The sequence below is a fragment of the Elephas maximus genome, chromosome 1, assembly GCF_024166365.1.
Source record: "Elephas maximus indicus isolate mEleMax1 chromosome 1, mEleMax1 primary haplotype, whole genome shotgun sequence".
Classification (NCBI taxonomy): Eukaryota; Metazoa; Chordata; class Mammalia; order Proboscidea; family Elephantidae; genus Elephas; species Elephas maximus.
Window position 1 is genome coordinate 233,139,109 of NC_064819.1, and position 18,377 is coordinate 233,157,485.

Genomic DNA, 18,377 nt, shown 5'->3' on the forward strand with positions numbered 1-18,377 from the left:
GAGGTGGACATAGGGTGGAATGAGGCCAGGCAGGGGCAGGGCCAGTTAGAGCGACCACAGAGCCCAGGCGAGAGGGGCCAGTACAGAGAGCAGGTGGGACATGGTGGGGAGGGACCTGGTTTCTCCCTTAACAGCTGTTTCCAACTAAACAGCTGCACAAAGTCTCACTGGCCAGAGAGCTTGCTTTCCTTTGTAATCCTGTTTTTTCATGAAACAATTTCAAAAACATTTTTTTTTTAATTCACAAGAACTACATTAATACAGTCACATTGTAAAAGAGTGCAAACAATCAGAAGTATATAGAGGAAAATTTGAAATTCCCCGGAATGGCTTTGCGATGTGCTAAGTGGGCTGGGTGAACGGCCTTCGCAGAATATCGTTTCTTGTAGGTTTATGGTTAGGGTGGCCATGGGAACTTTCTTGGGAGACCGGGGGGCGTTGGGACAACAGCTGCCATTGTGTGGCTCACACGTTGTTGGTGATCTGTTGACTTACCTAGTCATTCCCCAAACGGCCATCCCTTCCTGAGAACTTTTCAAGGGTAATATTGTTGCTGTTAGCTGCTGTCAAGTCGGCTCTGACTCATGGCAACCCCATGCACAACAGAACGAAATTCTGCCCAGTCCTGATCCATCTGCACAATCACGGGTTTGCTCCAGCCCCTTGTGGTGGCCACTATGTATTCTAAGTACTTTCCAACCTAGGAGGCTCATCTTCCAGCACTGTATTGGAGACTGTTCTCTTGTGATCCATATGGTTTTCACTGGCAGTTCTGGAAGTAGATTGCCAGGCCTTTCTTCCTCTTCAGTCTTAGTCTGGAGGCTCTGCCAAAACCTGTCCACCATGGGCGACTGCAGGTATTTGAAATACCAGTGGATAGCTTCCAGCATTCCAAAAAACCCCAAACTCATTGCTGTTGAGTCGATTTCCACTCATAGCGACCCCGCAGGACAGAGCAGAACTTCCCCATAGGGTTTTCAAGGAGCACCTGTTGGATTTGACGTACTGACCTTTTGGTTAGTAGCAGAGCTCTTAACCACTGTGCCACCAGGGCTCTAGCAACACGTAACCACCACCGTACGACACACTGACAGACGGGGGTCAGCCATAGCATTTAGGTGACAGCCTAGCTGCTTCTCCATCAGTCCGTAATTCCTGGTCTTTGTGAGGATGACAGCTATCTAACCCCCTTAACTGGAAATTACTTGACCTCCCTGGAGCTGGGGGTGGGTTGGAAACACTGCACCCTGCCCCCTTGGCTGGGGTGTGTGACCCAGCCTGGCCCATCAGCTCCCCTCCTGGGAACAGGAATCTAAGTGGGTACACGTGTGGCTGGGAGAGGCCAAAAGTGAGAAATACACAGCCATCGAGTCATCCTCATTCCACATCCTTAGACCTCTGGAGCCACCCATCCCCCCCCACACCAAGGCCTTGTCCTTGGGTACTTTGTATGAACTTCCAGCGTTCTTCAGAAAACCCCACTTTTATCGCTTAGGTCAGCTTCTATTGGCAGCAAAGAAAGACCTCTGTTCCCTTACCCAAGAAGCAACCTGGGGGCCATCCTTCCCTCTTCCTAACATCCCCCCCACCCCCCAAGAAACCATCCCCAACCAAGAATGCCCTTGGCTCTACCCCTGACTTCACTCTACCCCAGCTGCACCCCCAGGCAGGGGAGCCACAGACGCTGGGGACTTAGAATCCCTGGGAAGGACCCTACTGGGTGTCACCCACGAGCCCCCACTGTCCCACCTCACCTCCTCTCTCAGCCTCCTTTCCTCTTGGGCTGAATAACACAGATGAGGTTAAAATAAATAACATAAGTGGTTTGAGGGATTCCAGAACACACATTTTAGCCGAGTTCTGTCTTCAGGGCTCTTTTAGCTGTCTCCGGCCTCCTGGAACATCCCATGTTAGCGTCAGAAGCAGACTGGCCCAGTGCCCTGTGCGCTGTGGACCCTGTCCCCGCGTACACCTCTGCCCCCACCCTGGAGCCGTGCTATTCAGAGCTGAGACCAGGCTTATAGGTGCAGGGCTGTGTGTGCTCAGAACAGACGGTGGAGGCAGATGCCCAGCACCCAAGACAGCAAAGGGAGGGCCACCCACCCTCAAGAGGTGAAATGCCACACTGCCACGGTAAACAGAGGAGGCCAGTTGGGCTTCCTGGCCCACCAACCGTATACCACCAGGTGGGTGTCTGGGTGCTTGGGTGCAGCGCTGAAAACCTGACCCCGCCCCTCTGCAGCCTGTTGGGGACTGATGGTACTTTACCCACGCCCCCCCACCCCACCCCACCCCACTGCTGCCCTGATTGGGACTGACATGTACTTTACCCACATCCTCTGCCCCTGCACGTTCACCTGACTGAGAATTCCAGGGCAGGGTGCTGGCAGGTCCCACGTCCTGCCAGGCACCAGGCCCTTCTGAGGCTCAGAAACTCAGATGGGTTTGCAGCCAGGGATTCTTTAACATAATCCAGCAGCTTTGAAAACCCTGTGTCATTTGTAAGTTTCAGTTTGCCAGCGTCTGTGGTCTCCACTTTGGCCCCTGCTGGCCACTCAGGGAAGGGTATCAATGTTCTTTCGGCCCAGCTTTGCCCAGAGTGCAGCCTGGCCTGGTTTTGGCTAGGGTGGGTCACAGGCAGGTCTAGCCAGCTGTTGCTGCCGGTTTTGAAAACTCGATTTGGTGACTGAGTGGAGCTGATGCCCAGTTACTTGAGGTGGGGGCGGGGGTAGCACAATAAATGACCTTCATTGGAAAATTCCAAATTAGCACCTATGTTTCAGAGGCCAATTTAAGAATAACATCCAGGTGGCTGTGAAGGCACATGCCCTGAAGTAAAGCTCTGGTTTTGTTATATTTGTGTTTGGAGGCCCTGGTGGTGCAATAGTTAAGGTGCTCAGTTGCTAACCAAAAGGTTGGAGGTTGGAGTCCACCCAGGGGCACCTGGGAAGAAAGGCCTGGCAATCTACTTTTGAAAACTCAGCCATTGAAAACCCGGTGGAACACAGTTCTACTCTGACACATGTGGGGTCACCATGAGTCAGAATCGACTTGATGGCAACGTTTTTTTTTTTGCTTTTGTGGTGCTCAGCATAGGATAATCACAATCAGGAAAGAAGAAGTAGATGGACAAAAGACAAGGGTAGAGGGGGTGGGGGAGGAAGAGAGGCAGCCACTTTCCTATCTGTAAAGAGGAGGATGGGGGCAGTGGTGGTCCACTCAGCAGGAGAAGAGGGCAGAACTCTCGTCTTCCACGCAGGAGATCCAGGTTTGATTCCTGGCCAGGGCACCTCGTGTGCAGCTACCACCCATCCGTCAATGGAGCCTAGCATGTTGCTGTGCTGCCGAACAGGTGTCAGTGGAGCTTCTGGACTAAGACAGACCGGGAAGAAATGCCCAGTCATCTACTTCAGAAAATCAGGCAATGGAAACTCCATGGACCACGACAATCTGATCTGCAGCCGATCATGTAGATGTCACAGGACTGGGCACTGTCTGGGTCCGTGGTGCACGGGGTCACCATGAGTTAGGGGCCGGCTCCACTGCAGCTATCGACAACAGCCATCACTGGCAAATTTACATTTCAAGGTTGTGAACCGGAAAATCTCACATGATACTTGGTTTCTGACTTTCTGAATGGTTTGGAGATTTAATGTCAAACCCTGAAGGAGGTTCTGTCTAAGGCAGGTCCTCTGAGGGGTGTCATTCGCACGGTTGTTCATTCATTTATTCATGTGTTCAGCAGTTGAGATCATGGAGTTTAAGGTCAAAACAACCTGGAATTAAATCCTAGTTTCATTCGATTTTGCGTGGCTTTAGACAACTCGTTTTTCCTCTCAGGCTCAAATTCCTATCCATAAATGGAGGGAATGATAGCACCTAACTCAGAGGGTCACTATGAGGCTCAGCTCTGACAGACACACGAGGCATTTAACACAGGGCCCAGCAAGTGGTGGCGGTCAAGTTCCTTGTTACAACCAGCATTATTAGTTTACCTGTGTGAATAGAATTTCAAATTCTGTAAGAGCTGTTTGCTTTTTGGTGTTACCACCAGTTGCCATGAAGTCAATTCCAACTCATGGTGACTCCAGGTATGTCAGAGTAAAACTTGCTCCCTGGGGTTTTCAGTGGCTGATTTTTTTTAGAAGTAAATTCCAGAACTTTCTTCTGCCTCTGGGTGGACTCAAACCTCCAACCTTTCAGTTAGTGTGTTAACCATTTGTCCCACCAAGGGACTCGTCATTATTATTATTATTCTCCTTTTCGGAGCCTTTCTTCCCTTGTTAGAAAAATTCAATGCTGGAAAGAGAATTTATTTTATTAAGCCATGTTCAAGGACACTCAAAAAAAAAGAAAGGATCAATTAGCAATCTGAAGCTAAGCAAGACTCAGAGTTGTAAAAAATTTTCTTAAAGCTTTTCTCTTTGACCTTGACAACTGCAAACACACTGATTTTGCTAAAGATAAATGGGAAGAAAAAGAGATTAAAGAAAAATTAAAAGACAAAGAGCAAACTTGGGAAAGTTTGTATAGTACAGCCCAAAGAGCTAATGAGGAGACCTAAACATTGAGGTGGAAAAACACCCTACAGATGAAAAGTGCAGAAGTCAAGAACACACAAGAAAAAGGAAAGCAAATGGTCTTTAAACACATGAAAAGAATGTTCAACCTTTGAGTGAAAAATACAAATGAAAATCACCGTGAGATACCACTTCTCACCCATCAATTAGAAAAATTCTAAATTTTACCCATAGAGACAGTGGAGCAGCAGGCCCTCGTGTACTGCAGTGGAAGAAAAAAAAATTTTTTTTTCGGGGGGTGTAAAGTGAGCATTTTGAAGGGAGTTTGCTAGTATCTCATACAGATTTGGATTAGGGAAATCTGCTGCAAAAAAATTGCTTTAAAGGGTTAAAAAGCAAAGGTGTCACTTTGAGGACTACCCTGTGCTTGACCTTAGTCTTTTTCGGTCACCTCATTTGAATGTGAAAGCTGGACAATGAATAAGGAAGACCCAAGAAGAACTGATGCCTTTGAATTGTGCTGGCAAAGAATACTGAATACACCATGGACTGCCAGAAGAAGGAACAAATCTGTCTTGGAAGAAGTAGAGCCAGAATGCTCCTTAGAAGCAAGGGTGGCGAGACTTTGTCTTACATACTTTGGACATATTATCAGCAGGGACCAGTCCCTGGAGAAAGACATCATGCTTGGTGAAGTAGAGGGTCGGTGAAAAACAGGAAGACCTTCCACGAGATGGACTGACACAGTGGCTGCAAAACAATGGGCTCAAAAATAGCAATGATTGTGAGGATGGCGCAAGACAGTGCAGTGTTTCGTTCTGTTGTATATGGGGTTGCTATGAGTCGGAACCAGCTGGAGAGCACCTAACAACAATACGTGGAAGGCAAGAATTCTACCACCGAGCCACCAGTGCCTCTCTATTGCCTACCCAAGCAAGATAGAGTACTCTGAGAAACTCAGACCCTGATCCTGTTTCTTACTTCTTAACTCCAAATCAGTTCTAACCATCTGTTTGCAGTCTGGATGGGGGCTATGACAGTACAAAGATACATGACTTCACGTTGCAAAAGGACAACATAGATTTTAGAATCTCTGTCGGTGCATGCAAACCATATAAACACAGGTTCAAATGAAAAGGGCACTTGGCATTGCACTGTTAAAGTTCAATTCTGCTTAAGCAGAAGCCTACTAGTAGAGTGTAAAAGGCGTTTAAAATTATAAGGCAAATCTCAGTCAACTGCCGCCTGCCATCAATTATGCAAATTGTTCTCTCTCCAAACAGCTGTGACACAGGCCCTGTGGCGACCTTGGGGCCATCTCCTCCTGTCTCTGCACTGCTCTGATGTGTGTTCCTTCTTTCTATAGCACTGTACAAGCAGAAATACCAGGGGAGCAAGTTTGGAGGATGAGGAAATATGCATGAGTAGACAAAACTGCGGTTGCCCCCAATAGGCCACAGGCACAGAGGTTAAAGTTTGTTTGTTTTGCAGTTATGAATCAGCTTTATGATATGAGCATTTTCAAGACATGTTTCTGTAAAACACTCTAATACAAGACACAGTAGCTCGAGCCCTCAGACAATATCAGACATACTTGTGAGTTAAGGTTTGGTGAAAGAAATCAAAGAAGGATGTCTGTCTTTCTTTCTGGCTCAGCAGTGATCCAGGTGGAGAACCGTACACAGCTTGTATTGTTTTGATTCAAATTCAAATTTGATTGCTTCATTTAAAGGTTTTCACAAAGATACTGATAATTTTTAGACTCTTGGCATAATCTAAGGTAGCTGAGGTTTTTAAATTGCTTAGTTTGGAAGAGTCATATTTTGAAATATATTCATAGATATGGAGAGACAGAGAGAGAACACAGTCGAGCAGGAGGGAGAGAGAGACAGAGACACCCTGCTTGGCGGCCCAAACAGTTAAGCACTTGACTACTAGCCGAAGGATTGCTAGTGTGAACCCGTCCAGAGGCACCTTGGAAAACAGGACTGGTGATCTACTTCTGAAAGGTAGTACAGCCTTGGAAACTCTATGGAGCAGTTCTCCTCAGCTCACGTGAGGTTGCCAGGAGTCGGAACTGACTCAAGGACAATGGTTGTTTTTTTTTTTAATATACATTTTTTTTATACACAAGGCTCTTATGTGTGTACGTGTATGCGTGCGAGTCTGTGTAAATGTTTAGATATATAACACATACCTGTACAGTACAGTACATACATATAGTAGTCGAACACAGACTGTTTGCACCACCTAGGGACCTTGGTGTATATGTGTGTGTGTGTGTGTACTATTACTGTAAGGATAACCAAGAAATGGTTAACACTGGTTGCTTCTGGGGAGGAAAACTAGGGAAACAGGGACAGAACGCACATGTCCTTTTCCTAATATACCTACTGTGCCTGTTGAATTTTGTGCCATTTGCATGAATCATTCAAAAAATAACTTTTACAAGTGAAGACGAAGTGAAGTGATTTCAAACATCAAACAAACCAAACCCCAAAAGCTCCGCCTCTAAAGGAAAGCCTCGCGGACCGCTACAGAAAGCCATGCTTCTGGGGTGCACAGCTGTCGTTCAGGTGACAACAGGGAATTGCAGAGGAGGGTCTTACGGCTGGAGACACAGTAGGACAGCCTGCAGTTAATCTTCCTGAAGAGCTGCTTGCTGACGGGCCAGAGGAGAAGTGTGCAGAGCTGAATGCTGTTTATTATCAACCCCGAGGCGATAAATACGTAACAGAAGATGAGGTGGCAGGGGAACTGGGACTTCAGCAATCCAGCGAGGTCCATGGCGAGGGGCTGCTTTTGTTGGAAAGTAAATAAATAACCACAGCGGTGGATCTCCAGAGGGGAAAAACGGCCAGCGCCCAGGACAGTGTCTACAACAGAAACCAATGCCAAAGGTTAGAAAAATAGCACGTGCTTTTGTTTTCAGAAAAAAAAAAATAAACTCTTGAGAGAAAAATATCCACTTGAAACACACTGAACATGTGTTGATTTATTTTTATTTATCGGACATTTATACACTGTTTACTGCAGGCTGGGCATGCTTTAAACCCTTCACAAATAATAATCCCTTAAACACACTGTGAGATTTGTACTATTATCCTATTTTACAAGTGAGAGACCAAAGGCCCAGGGGGTTAATTAAGCACTTGGATATCCTCCAAGGGGCCCTGGTGGTACAATGGTTAAGCGCTTGGCTGCTAACCAAAAGACTGGAGCTTGGAACCCACCAGCCACTCACTCCACAGGAGAAAGATGTGGTTATCTGCTCCCGTAAAGGTTAAAAAAACAAGCCTGTTGCCATCGAGCCAATTCTGTCTCATATCGACCTTATAGGATGGAATAGAACTGCCCCATAAGGTCTCCAAGGTGCAGCTGGTGGATTTGAACTGCCAAACTTTTGCTTAGCAGCCAAGAGCTTAACCACTGCACCTCCAGGGCTCCAATATGGCCTAGAAAACCCTGTGGGGCAGTTGTACTCTGTCACAGTGTTGTTACGGGTTGACGTTGACTCAACCACAACCAGTGTTTTCTAGCTTCCACCGCTAATTAGCTGGCTCCAAAGTTCCCATTCTCCCCGACTTTGCTGCCTCTTGTGTCCAGTGGCCATGTTGGAGTGCATGTTTCTGAATGATCTCCCCACCCAACCCTTCTCCCCCTGCCTCCACTCGCACTCCTCCTCCAGGCCTCAGGTTAAACTTCACTTCTTCCACCAGGACTTGCCCCAACTCCCGCCTGCCCTGCCTAGATTATCCCTGTGATGGGCTCTGCCTCCCCAAGCACCCCGTGCTGTTGTTATGAACTGAATTGTGTCGCTGAAGGTAAGTTCTAACCCCCAGAACCTATGAACATGACCTTGTTTGGAAATAGGGTCTTTGCAGATGTTATCACTTAACATGAGCTCATACTGGAGTGGGGTGGCCCTAATCCAATCTGAGTGGCATCTTAATAAAAGACACGGAGGGAAGATGGCCAGGCCATGTGAGGTCAGTTATGCTGCGGGAATGCCTGGGGCTACCAGAAGCTGGGAGAGACAAGGAAGAGTCTTCCCCTAGAACCTTCGGAGAGAGCTAGGTCCTGCCAGCACCTGACTTCAGACAGCTCAGGCCCAGAACTTTGAAGAGACAATAGATTCTGCTGTCTCAGCCCCCCGGTCTGTGGTACTCAGTCACTGCAGCCCTGGGAGGCTCATTCTGTACTCTGTCACTGCCCGCTTAACGTTCTGGTTCCTCCACGGGGTGGTCGGCCTCTCTAGGGCAGGGACCATGGTTATCCTGAAGTCAGCCATTGTCTCCCCAGAACCTAAAACACCTGTTGACGCCTTGCCGGAACTAATGAGTATTTGTGGAGTGGTTTCATGAAGGCAGTGGTCAAGTTCTGAACTTCGAGAACGGCGGTAAACATAAATGATCAACGATAAAGGCAAAGAGAGCCCTCCCCACAATACACGCACACTCTCACACTCACACACATACTCACACTCACCCACTCACACACCCACACACACATTCTCACACACACTCACACCCACACATACACACTCATACTCTTACACTCATCCACTATCACACTCACACACACTCATACATACATTCTCAACACTCACATACCCACACAGTCACATTCACATACTCATACTTTTACACTTACCTACTCTCACACTCACATACTCTTACACCCACACACACACACACTCATACTCTTACACTCACCCACTGTCACACACACACACACTCACAAACCCACACACACCCACACACTCAGTCACATACACACACTCATACCCTTACACTCACCCATTCTCACACTCACAAACACTTTCACATCCACACACACATTCTCACACTTGCACTCACATACACATGCTCACACACTCATACACTCACCCACTCTCACATTCTGACACTTATACACTCACCTACTCTCACACTCACACACACACTCAGACTTATACTCTTACAGTCACACTCACCCACACACACTCACGTGCACTCACATTCTCACACTCATACTCTTACACTCACCCACTCTTACACTTACACACACTCACACACTCACACACACACTCATACTCTTACACTCACCCACTTTCACACTCACACACATTCACACCGACACACACATTCTCATACACACTTGCACTCACATACACACGCTCACACACTCATACACTCACCCACTCACACACACACTCTCACACACACACCCACACAGACTCATACTCTTACAGTCACACACTCACCCATACACACTCACATGCACTCACATTCTCACACTCATACTCTTACACTCACCCACTCTCACACTCACACACACTCATACACTCACACTCACACACTCAGACTCATACTCTTACAGTCACACACACTCTCACCCACACACACTCACATTCTCACACTCATACTCTTACACTCACCCACTTTCACACTCAATACTCTCACACACACTCATTTTCTTACACTCACACTCATGCACTCACTGTCATACACACTCTCACACATACCCACACACTCATACACCCACTGACACACCTACACATTCTAACACACACTCTAACACTCATATACACACACTCTTACACTTACGCACCGTCACACTAACACATTCTCACACACACCCACACACACTCTTACATTCACATACACATTTACACTCTTATGCTCACCCACTCGCACATACACTCATACCCACACACATTCTCACACCCACACACATACACACACTCATACTCTTACACTTACCCACTCACACTCACACACACACTACCACACCCTCTCACACACTGTCACATTCACACACTCTCAGTCACATACACGCACACTCATACTCTTACAGTCACACACACTCAAGCAACTCTCACCCACTCATACTCTTACACTTGCCCACTTTCACACATATTCTCACACACGGTCACAATCACTCATTTTCTTACACTCACAAACTCACATACTCACACTCATATACGCTCACACACACCCACTCTCAAACTCATTCACACACACGCACACACTGTCAACACACACTCTCATACTCACACACTCTCAAACACACATTCTTAACACACACACTCATACTCACACACACTCTCACACTAACACACATTCATGAGTTGTAAAATCAAAAAGAATCTCAAAGCAAACATAGCCAGACCCACCGTCCAGAAATCAGTCTCTAAACCCAAAATGGAATAATAACTGACCTTACGATTTGGCAGACAAAGGCTTGCAGGACATGTTAAAGGCAGGAGGTTCTGACACCCTGATGAGCGAGAGCTGAGGGAGGACGATTCAGTTCCCCCTGGAATATGGCTGCAAACTACCCCAGGGAAAACTCAAACTGCAGGATGAGCTCCTCAACAGCAATGCTGGGACACCCTTGCTTTGTTATAATCTTTGTTAATAATACCTCCCAAAAAGAATGATCTGCATAATGGCTTCATGTATATTGTCTCCTTTTAAGCCCCACATGCATTGCATGAGATGGGTATGATTATCATCCCATTTTTCAGATTAAGAAACTGAGGCAATTCATAGCCTGGGGGACTTGCCTAAGGTCTCCACAATCCGTAACAGCCCTATGACTCAGCCTTAACCCCCAGCTCCTAACTCTCAGAGCTGACTCGGCAGCTAACAATACCAACTCAGGCAAAAGGACAGTCTCAAGGCGCACTCTTCCAGAAGGTTTACAGTTGGCTCAGACTACCTTGCAGGTATACTGGATTCCTGTGTTATTCTGACACATTTCTAACAGGAAGAAAATGGGAAGTGGCCTGAGGCCTGATTTCTCTGGAACTGCCTTGGCTTAGCCACATCTTCCCATCATCTGTATCCCAGTGGCTGGCTCTCTGGCACCAGACCCAGAACCTGCAGGGACTGAAAAACCTCATTCCCGAGGGATAAGTGGGACCCTGACAGACTGCATTTCCCATGGACGTTTGTAGGTTGTAAAAGTCTTCCCTCAGTTTCAGTGTGGCCAGCTTCTCTCTAAGGAACAGGCAGAGAACAAGGAGCAGCTCCTCTGTCAGTGCTCTTGACTTTCAGGAACCACAGGAACAGGGCTGACAATGTGGCTGTAGGCCCGATTGATGTTAAATATTGAGGCCGTTTAATCATTGTGTCTTGATGAGCCATGATCAGCTTCGAGAAGACAATCCGGCCAAAAGAAGCTTAATTCCCCATGAAGTTTCTGGCATCCAGCATCTGCAAAGCATTTTGACGAATCCTTGCTTTGCTGATCCCACACTAAATGAAATAAGTGAAAAAGAGAACTGCCTCCTATCAGAAGTGCAGGGATTTAAGTGCTGCTTCCCTCGGGTTCCAGTCCATTATTAGGGCATTCAGTAGGGCATTGTGAAGAAAAACTAACTTTTTTTTCTTTATAAAACCCCGAGAACCTCCATGCCCGTGCATAAATCCCTCGCTAGTACTGAATGAACCAAGGGTCGACAGAATATTGCTGATGTTTAAGGGAGACCACAGACAGACAAGCCTTCAGGGGAATCAGACAGACTAGTAGCCTTGGGTTTTTTTGAGTCTTAGATTTTTACCAAAAAAAAAAAAAAGAAATGAGGAAGTAAAAGAGCTGAAGAGAATGTTTCAAAGGGCGGCTCAAGAAGATGAAGTATTATAATGACATGTGCAAAGACCAGGAGCTAGAAAACCAAAAGGGAAGAACATGCTCTGCATTTCTCAAACTGAAAGAGCTGAAGAAAAAATTCAAGCCTCGAGTTGCAATAGTGAAGGATTCTATGGTCAAAATACTGAACTACGCAGAAAGCATCAAAACGAGATGGAAGGAATACACAGAGTCACTGAACCACAAAGAATCGAAGTTCAGTCACTTCAGGAGGTAGCATATGAACAAGAACCGATGGTACTCATGGAAGAAGTCTAAGCTGCACTGAAGACACTGGCACAAAAACAAGACTCCAGGAACTGACGGAATACCAGTTGAGATGTTTCAACAAATGGATGCAGTGCTGGAGGTGCTCACTCATCTATGCCAAGAAATATGGAAGACAGCTACCTGGCCAACCCACTGGAAAAGATCCATATTATGCCTATTCCAAAGAAAGGATTCCATTTAAGTTACTCTGCTATCTGGCATCTTTCCTATTCCAGAAATTTGCCTTTGAAGTGGCTGGCCCATTTTTGTGCCTCTTAAACAGGCCCTTCATAGTGACCCTATAACATTAATATCATAAAAATATACACAAGTAAAATTGTGCTGAAAAAACAAAACCTATTGCTGTCAATTCTGACTCATAGCGACCCTATAGGACAGAGTAGAACTGCCCCACAGAGTTTCTAAGGAGCACCTGGTGGATTTGAACTGCCGACCTTTTGGTTAGCACCTGTAGCACTTAACCACTACGCCACCAAAGTTTCCAAATTTTCCTGAATATCCTCCAAAAGTGGCTGCATCAGTACATTGACAGGTACTGCCAGCACTTCAAGCTGGATTCAGAAAAAGACGTGGAACCAGGGGTGTCATTGCTGATGTCAGATGGATCTTGGCTGAAAGCAGAGAATACCAGAAAGGTGTTTACCTGTGTTTTATTGATTATGCAAAGTCATTTAACTGTGTGGGTCACAAAACATTGTGGATAACATTGTGAAGAGTGGGAATTCCAGAACACTTAATTATGCTCATGAGGAACCTTTACACAGATTAAGAGGAAGTCGTTCAAACAGAACAAGGGAATACTGTGTGGTTTAAAATCAGGAAAGGTGTGAGTCAGGGGTTGTATCCTTGCACCATACTTATTCAGCCTATATGCTGAGCAAATAATCGGAGAAGCTGCACTATATGAAGAAGACCGGGGCATCAGGATTGGAGGAAGACTCATTAATAACCTGAGATATGCAGATGACACAACTTAGTTTGCCAAAAGCGAAGAGAACTTGAAGCACTTACTGATGGAGATCAAAGACTACAGCCTTCAGTATAGACTGCACCTTAACATAAAGAAAACAAAAATCCTCACAACTGGACCAAAAAGCAACATCATGATAAATGGAGAAAAGACTGAAGTTGTCATGGATTTCATTTTACTTGGACTCATAATCAATGCCCATGGAAGCAGCAGTCGAGAAATCAAACAACACATTGCATTGGGTAAATCTGCCGCAAAGGACCTCTTTAAAGCATTAAAAAGCAAAGATGTCACTTTAAGGACTAAGGTGCGCCTGATCCTCCCACAAAAAAACCGTTGCTGTAGAGTGGATTCCGACTCAAAGCGACCCTAAAGCACAGGGTAGAACTGCCCCAGAAGGTTTCCAAGGAGTGTCTGGTGCATTCAGACCGCCAACATTTTGGTTAGCAGCGGTAGTAGCTCTTAACCACTACTCCACCAGGGTTTCCAAATGCTGGTGCGCCCCTGGGTGGGCCAGGCGTTTTCAATCACCTCGTATGCATGTGAAAGCTGGGCAATGAATAAGGAAGACTGCAGAAGAATTGATGCCTTTGAATTCTGGTATTGACGAAAAATATCAGACTGCCAAAAGAATGAGCAGAAGAACAGCAAGAATGCTCCTTAGAAGCAAGGATGGTGAGACTTTCGTCTCACATATTTTGGACGTGTATCTTTTTTTTTTTTTTTATCAGGAGGGATCAGTCCCGGAAGGGTATCATTTTTTTTTTTTTTTTATCAGGAGGGATCAGTCCCGGAAGGGTATCAGGCTTTTTTTGTGTGTCTTTTTTTTGGTGCTTACAGGCAGCTCTGAAGTGGCATTTAACCTTCATTACTCTTCTTCCCAAAACTTAGACACATGATCTTGAGAACCAGCCCTGGGGAAGGGAAATGTAGGTGTTCTCTCCCAACAGGTTCATTCGGGGAAATCCGCCTACGGTGACCAGCACAAGTCAGCTTTGGGGCTGGGGAGAGATGGCACAACTGGGGCCTGAAGCACAGGATGGCTCTGGGGTGGAAATCCCAGGAAGAGCTTTTCCCACACAGCTCATCACAACTCAGCAAACGAAGGCAACATGCAGAAGGGATGGCCCAAACATGAAGGCACTTCTAAGAGAAAACAGAAGAATAGGAAAAAATGCAAGAAAGCTCAATACAATATATTATCTGAATTTTCCAAAAGGTGGAGTCAGACCTATGACCTGACAATTATTGAAGCGGCGTTTTTAACTTAGATAAAAAGCAGTTGTCACTAGAAATCATAATAGGGTCAAGGCGGATAATTTACTCCAAACTACCACTATTTCCCAGGCTACTGACAGTTAAAGATTTTGAGTTTCAATACCACAGGACTCAGTCTTTGGTGGTCCTCATGGGCACAGTGAGAAACGTTAGCTTCATGAGTCTATGTTAAACCAGTTCAGAGCTGTTGGAAAAAACAGGCAACTGTCATTGTTATGGATTGAATTGTGTCCCCCCAAAATGTGTGTTAACTTGGCTAGGCCATGATTCCCAGTATTGTGTGATTGTCCACTATTTTGTCATCTGATGTGCTTTTCCTGTGTGTTGTAACTCCTACCTCTATGATGTTAATGAGGCAGGATTAGAGGCAGTTATGTGAATGAGGCAGGACTCAATCCACAGGATTAGGTTGTGTCTTAAACCGATCTCCTTTGACATATAAAAGAGAGACTCAAGCAGACAGACAGCGGGACATTATACCACCCCAGGAAAGAAGCACTGGGGGTACAGTGCATCCTTTGATGACAAGGACCTTCCTCCAGAGCCAACAGAGAGAGAAAGCCTTTCCCTGGAGCTAGCCCACTAGACTGTGAGAGAATAAACTTCTGTTTGTTAAAGCCATCCACTCATGGTATTTCTGTTATAGCAGCACTAGATGACTGAGATGGTCATTAATACTGGGAGGGTTCTTTTTGAAAGCCAGCAGGAGCCTCCCTGTGCGCCACTGGATGCAAAATACGAATTGTTCCAACAAGGAGAGGAGAGACATGGGGACTACCCACACAGGGGATGTTGAATTACTCTAAGCAAACAGGGAAACAAGGGGCTGAATCAGCTAGTACAGAGCCTTAAAGGTTATTAGAATATGTATGCTGTTGTTGTTCGGTGCTGTTGAGTTGGTTTCAACTCACAACAAACGAAACATTGCCCGGTCCTGCATTAGCTTCACAGTCGTTGCTGTGTTTGAGCCCATGGTTGCAGCCACTGTGTCAGTCCTTCGCATTGAAGGTCTTCCTCTTTTTTGCTGACCCTCTACTTTACCAAGCATGATGTTCTTCAATATATTAGAATATACTGAGTGGGAAAAGGCCCAAAAGAAGCATGATTCTGATTTGTAAAATAATAATTTGTATATCTCTATCATCCACATCCTGATAACATGTCTAAAGTACGTGAGACATAGTCTCCCCATCCCTGCTTCTAAGGAGCTTCTGATTGTACTTCTTCCACGAGAAAGTAGACAAGATATATTACTTTGGCATTTCTGGGACAGCCAATGAGATTTAAAGGGACTCGGTTTTCCTTCTGACTACATATTCAGACCCTGACGTTTTCGTTGATTTACCTTTAAGCATGTTAAACCATTCCCCTCCCCCTATTTGTTTTCCTTCTAACCTACACTACTGTAGGTTACACTGCTGTGCTAGCAACTCAGAATGGGAACCGATGCGTTCACAAAAACTCACGTGCTGTGTTCTTAACTATGTAACCGTCTGTTCAAAGCGGGCAGGTGAAGATGTGGACTTGAGAAGAAGCTTAAAGTGCAAGGTAGCAGAATGCTCCCAGCGGCATTGTATTTTGCACGTAGCGTTTCAGGCGTGAAACTGTACAGACGCAGAGAAGCAGACGTACACACGTTGGCAGAGCTTTTGATCTACTCCTGAAGAGAGTTACGTACGGTAAAGCAGATGGTTCCATATGTTGCCATGCCTCCATGAGTGGAAACATAAGCAAATAATAGCAAGCTCAGAACCTACCCAAGAGGGAATTCAAACTGAGCCCTTCTCTAAATACACACACAGAGCTATCAGCTTACAGCATCTAATTAGGCTACAAACAAGAGAACCTTAGTTAAGACTACCTAGTCTGCTTTGTGGAATATTCTGAAACTATTTATTAAATAAGCGTGAACTCCACTCACACCCAAGAAGAAAGGACTAACCCTGAAATGGGATTAACTCTTTCACTAGCTCATTTTTAAAGTTATTTTTTTATATTCACTTTACAGCACTAAGCCAGGTCAAGGTTTTAGAAGAAGCAAAAATGTTCGTTCTTCCAAAGAAATCATTCCAAATGCAATTGCTAAAACAATACCAATGTCCAACTGCATACCATCGTCGAAATCTAAACAACACCTTATTTAGGCTCTTTTGGTCCCCCCAAAACTAGAACAGTTCATAAACACACAAAAGGGACAAAAGAAATGCAGATTAAAGTAATATTATTTTTTATATTCCAAACTAGGCTTTTTCTTTGCCTTAAAAATTTTTTTTTCTTTTAATCCCAGTGTGAGTGCAAACCCACATAATCTTTTTAGAAAGCAATTTGCCACACATACGAGGACCTCAAATGTGTTCAGTCCAGTTAATCTAGTAAACCAACTTCTGACTATCTTAAGGACAAAATTAGCTTTCAGAAAAGTCTCTATGCACAAAAACATTCAACAAGTATTATTGATAAACACCAAAAATTAGAGATAAGTTACATTGGTGACATGAGGAAGTCATAAAGTGAGTTGCAGGAAACACACACATTGAGCAGATAGGGTATCACTATAAGAGGTTTGTAGTAAAATTGATAAATTTTTATCATGATGTTAAGCGACAAAGTTCACGAAATTATACACGTACAATAATCACAATTCTAAAACTGTGTCTAGAAAAAGATAACTGGAAGAAAATAAAGCTTACCAAAACATTAATAGTCATTATCCTTGTACGCACACACATTTTTGCACACCAGCCTAATACCTAGAGTTTAGACCTGATCCAAAAGACTACCACAAATAGCAAGTCACTGCAGTGTCCTCATCCTCAGGAAGAAATTGACCAGGTGATTGTTATGGATTGAATTGTGTCCCCTAAAAATACACTTTGAAATCCTAACCCCCTGCACCTGTGAATGTGACCTTGGTTGGAAATCGGGTCTTTGGAGATGTTACCAGTTAACGTGAGATCATACTGCAGGAGGGGGGGGTCCCAGTCCACTATGAGTGATATCCTTATCAAAGAGGAGAAGAGATGCTGAGAGAGAGACAGAGGGAAGACAAGCGTGAAGATGCTGCCAGAAGCCACGGAACACCCGAGGCTACCAGAAGCTGGGAGAGAAAAGAAAGGATCTTCTCCTAGAGCCTTTGAAAGAAGATGGCATGTTCACATCCTAACATCAGACTCCTGGCCTCCAGATCTGTGAGAGAATACATTTCTGTTGTTTGAAGCCACCCAACTTACAGTACTTTCTTACAGTGGCCCAAGGAGACCAATACAGTGATCTCCAAGATCCTTTCCAAATCTAATAGTCTGTGATTCTAATATAGAAAATGGATGGCCTCACAAGGCAGCCTTTCCTTCTACTTCAATGTCGTCTTTCTCAGTATTGATTCTTCCCCAACTCCCATCCACAAACACGGGTCCCAAATTGGCTAGTTTCACCAGATGAATAAAAGAAAAGGAAAACTCTGCAGCCATTAGCTGAGAGAGTAGCACGGCTAGCGTGGAGGTAACGTGGTCCATTTTGTTTCTGGGCCACCAGTTTTGGTCTGCAGGGCAGACAAGGCCTGGGGACAATGCTGCCCCCAGAGGAAGGGGAAGTGGATGCAGTCCTGGGTGCAATGAGTGAGGAGCTCCGATCTTACAATGTTCAGATCTAGGGTTTACTTTAGGTTAAAGAGGCCTGGTGGTGCAATGGTTCAGTGCTTGGCT

At 45.3% G+C, this 18,377-nt stretch overlaps 1 protein-coding gene across 4 annotated transcripts in view; it reads right to left on the bottom strand.

Annotated features, from left to right (window-relative positions):
- Positions 1-18,377, bottom strand: part of AGPAT4 (1-acylglycerol-3-phosphate O-acyltransferase 4) — a 102,808-nt gene that overhangs the window by 39,456 nt on the left and 44,975 nt on the right. For 3 of the 4 annotated variants that reach the window (XR_007519769.1, XM_049905071.1, XM_049905081.1), the window contains exon 2: positions 7,130-7,396. Coding sequence is in view for 2 of the 4 variants with exons in the window: in XM_049905071.1 (XP_049761028.1) it covers positions 7,130-7,307 (178 nt within the window). In the remaining 2 variants the exon portion in view is untranslated. Of the gene's footprint in view, positions 1-495; positions 1,520-7,129; positions 7,397-18,377 lie in introns of those variants that run through there. The other variant, XM_049905090.1, reaches the window with a different exon arrangement.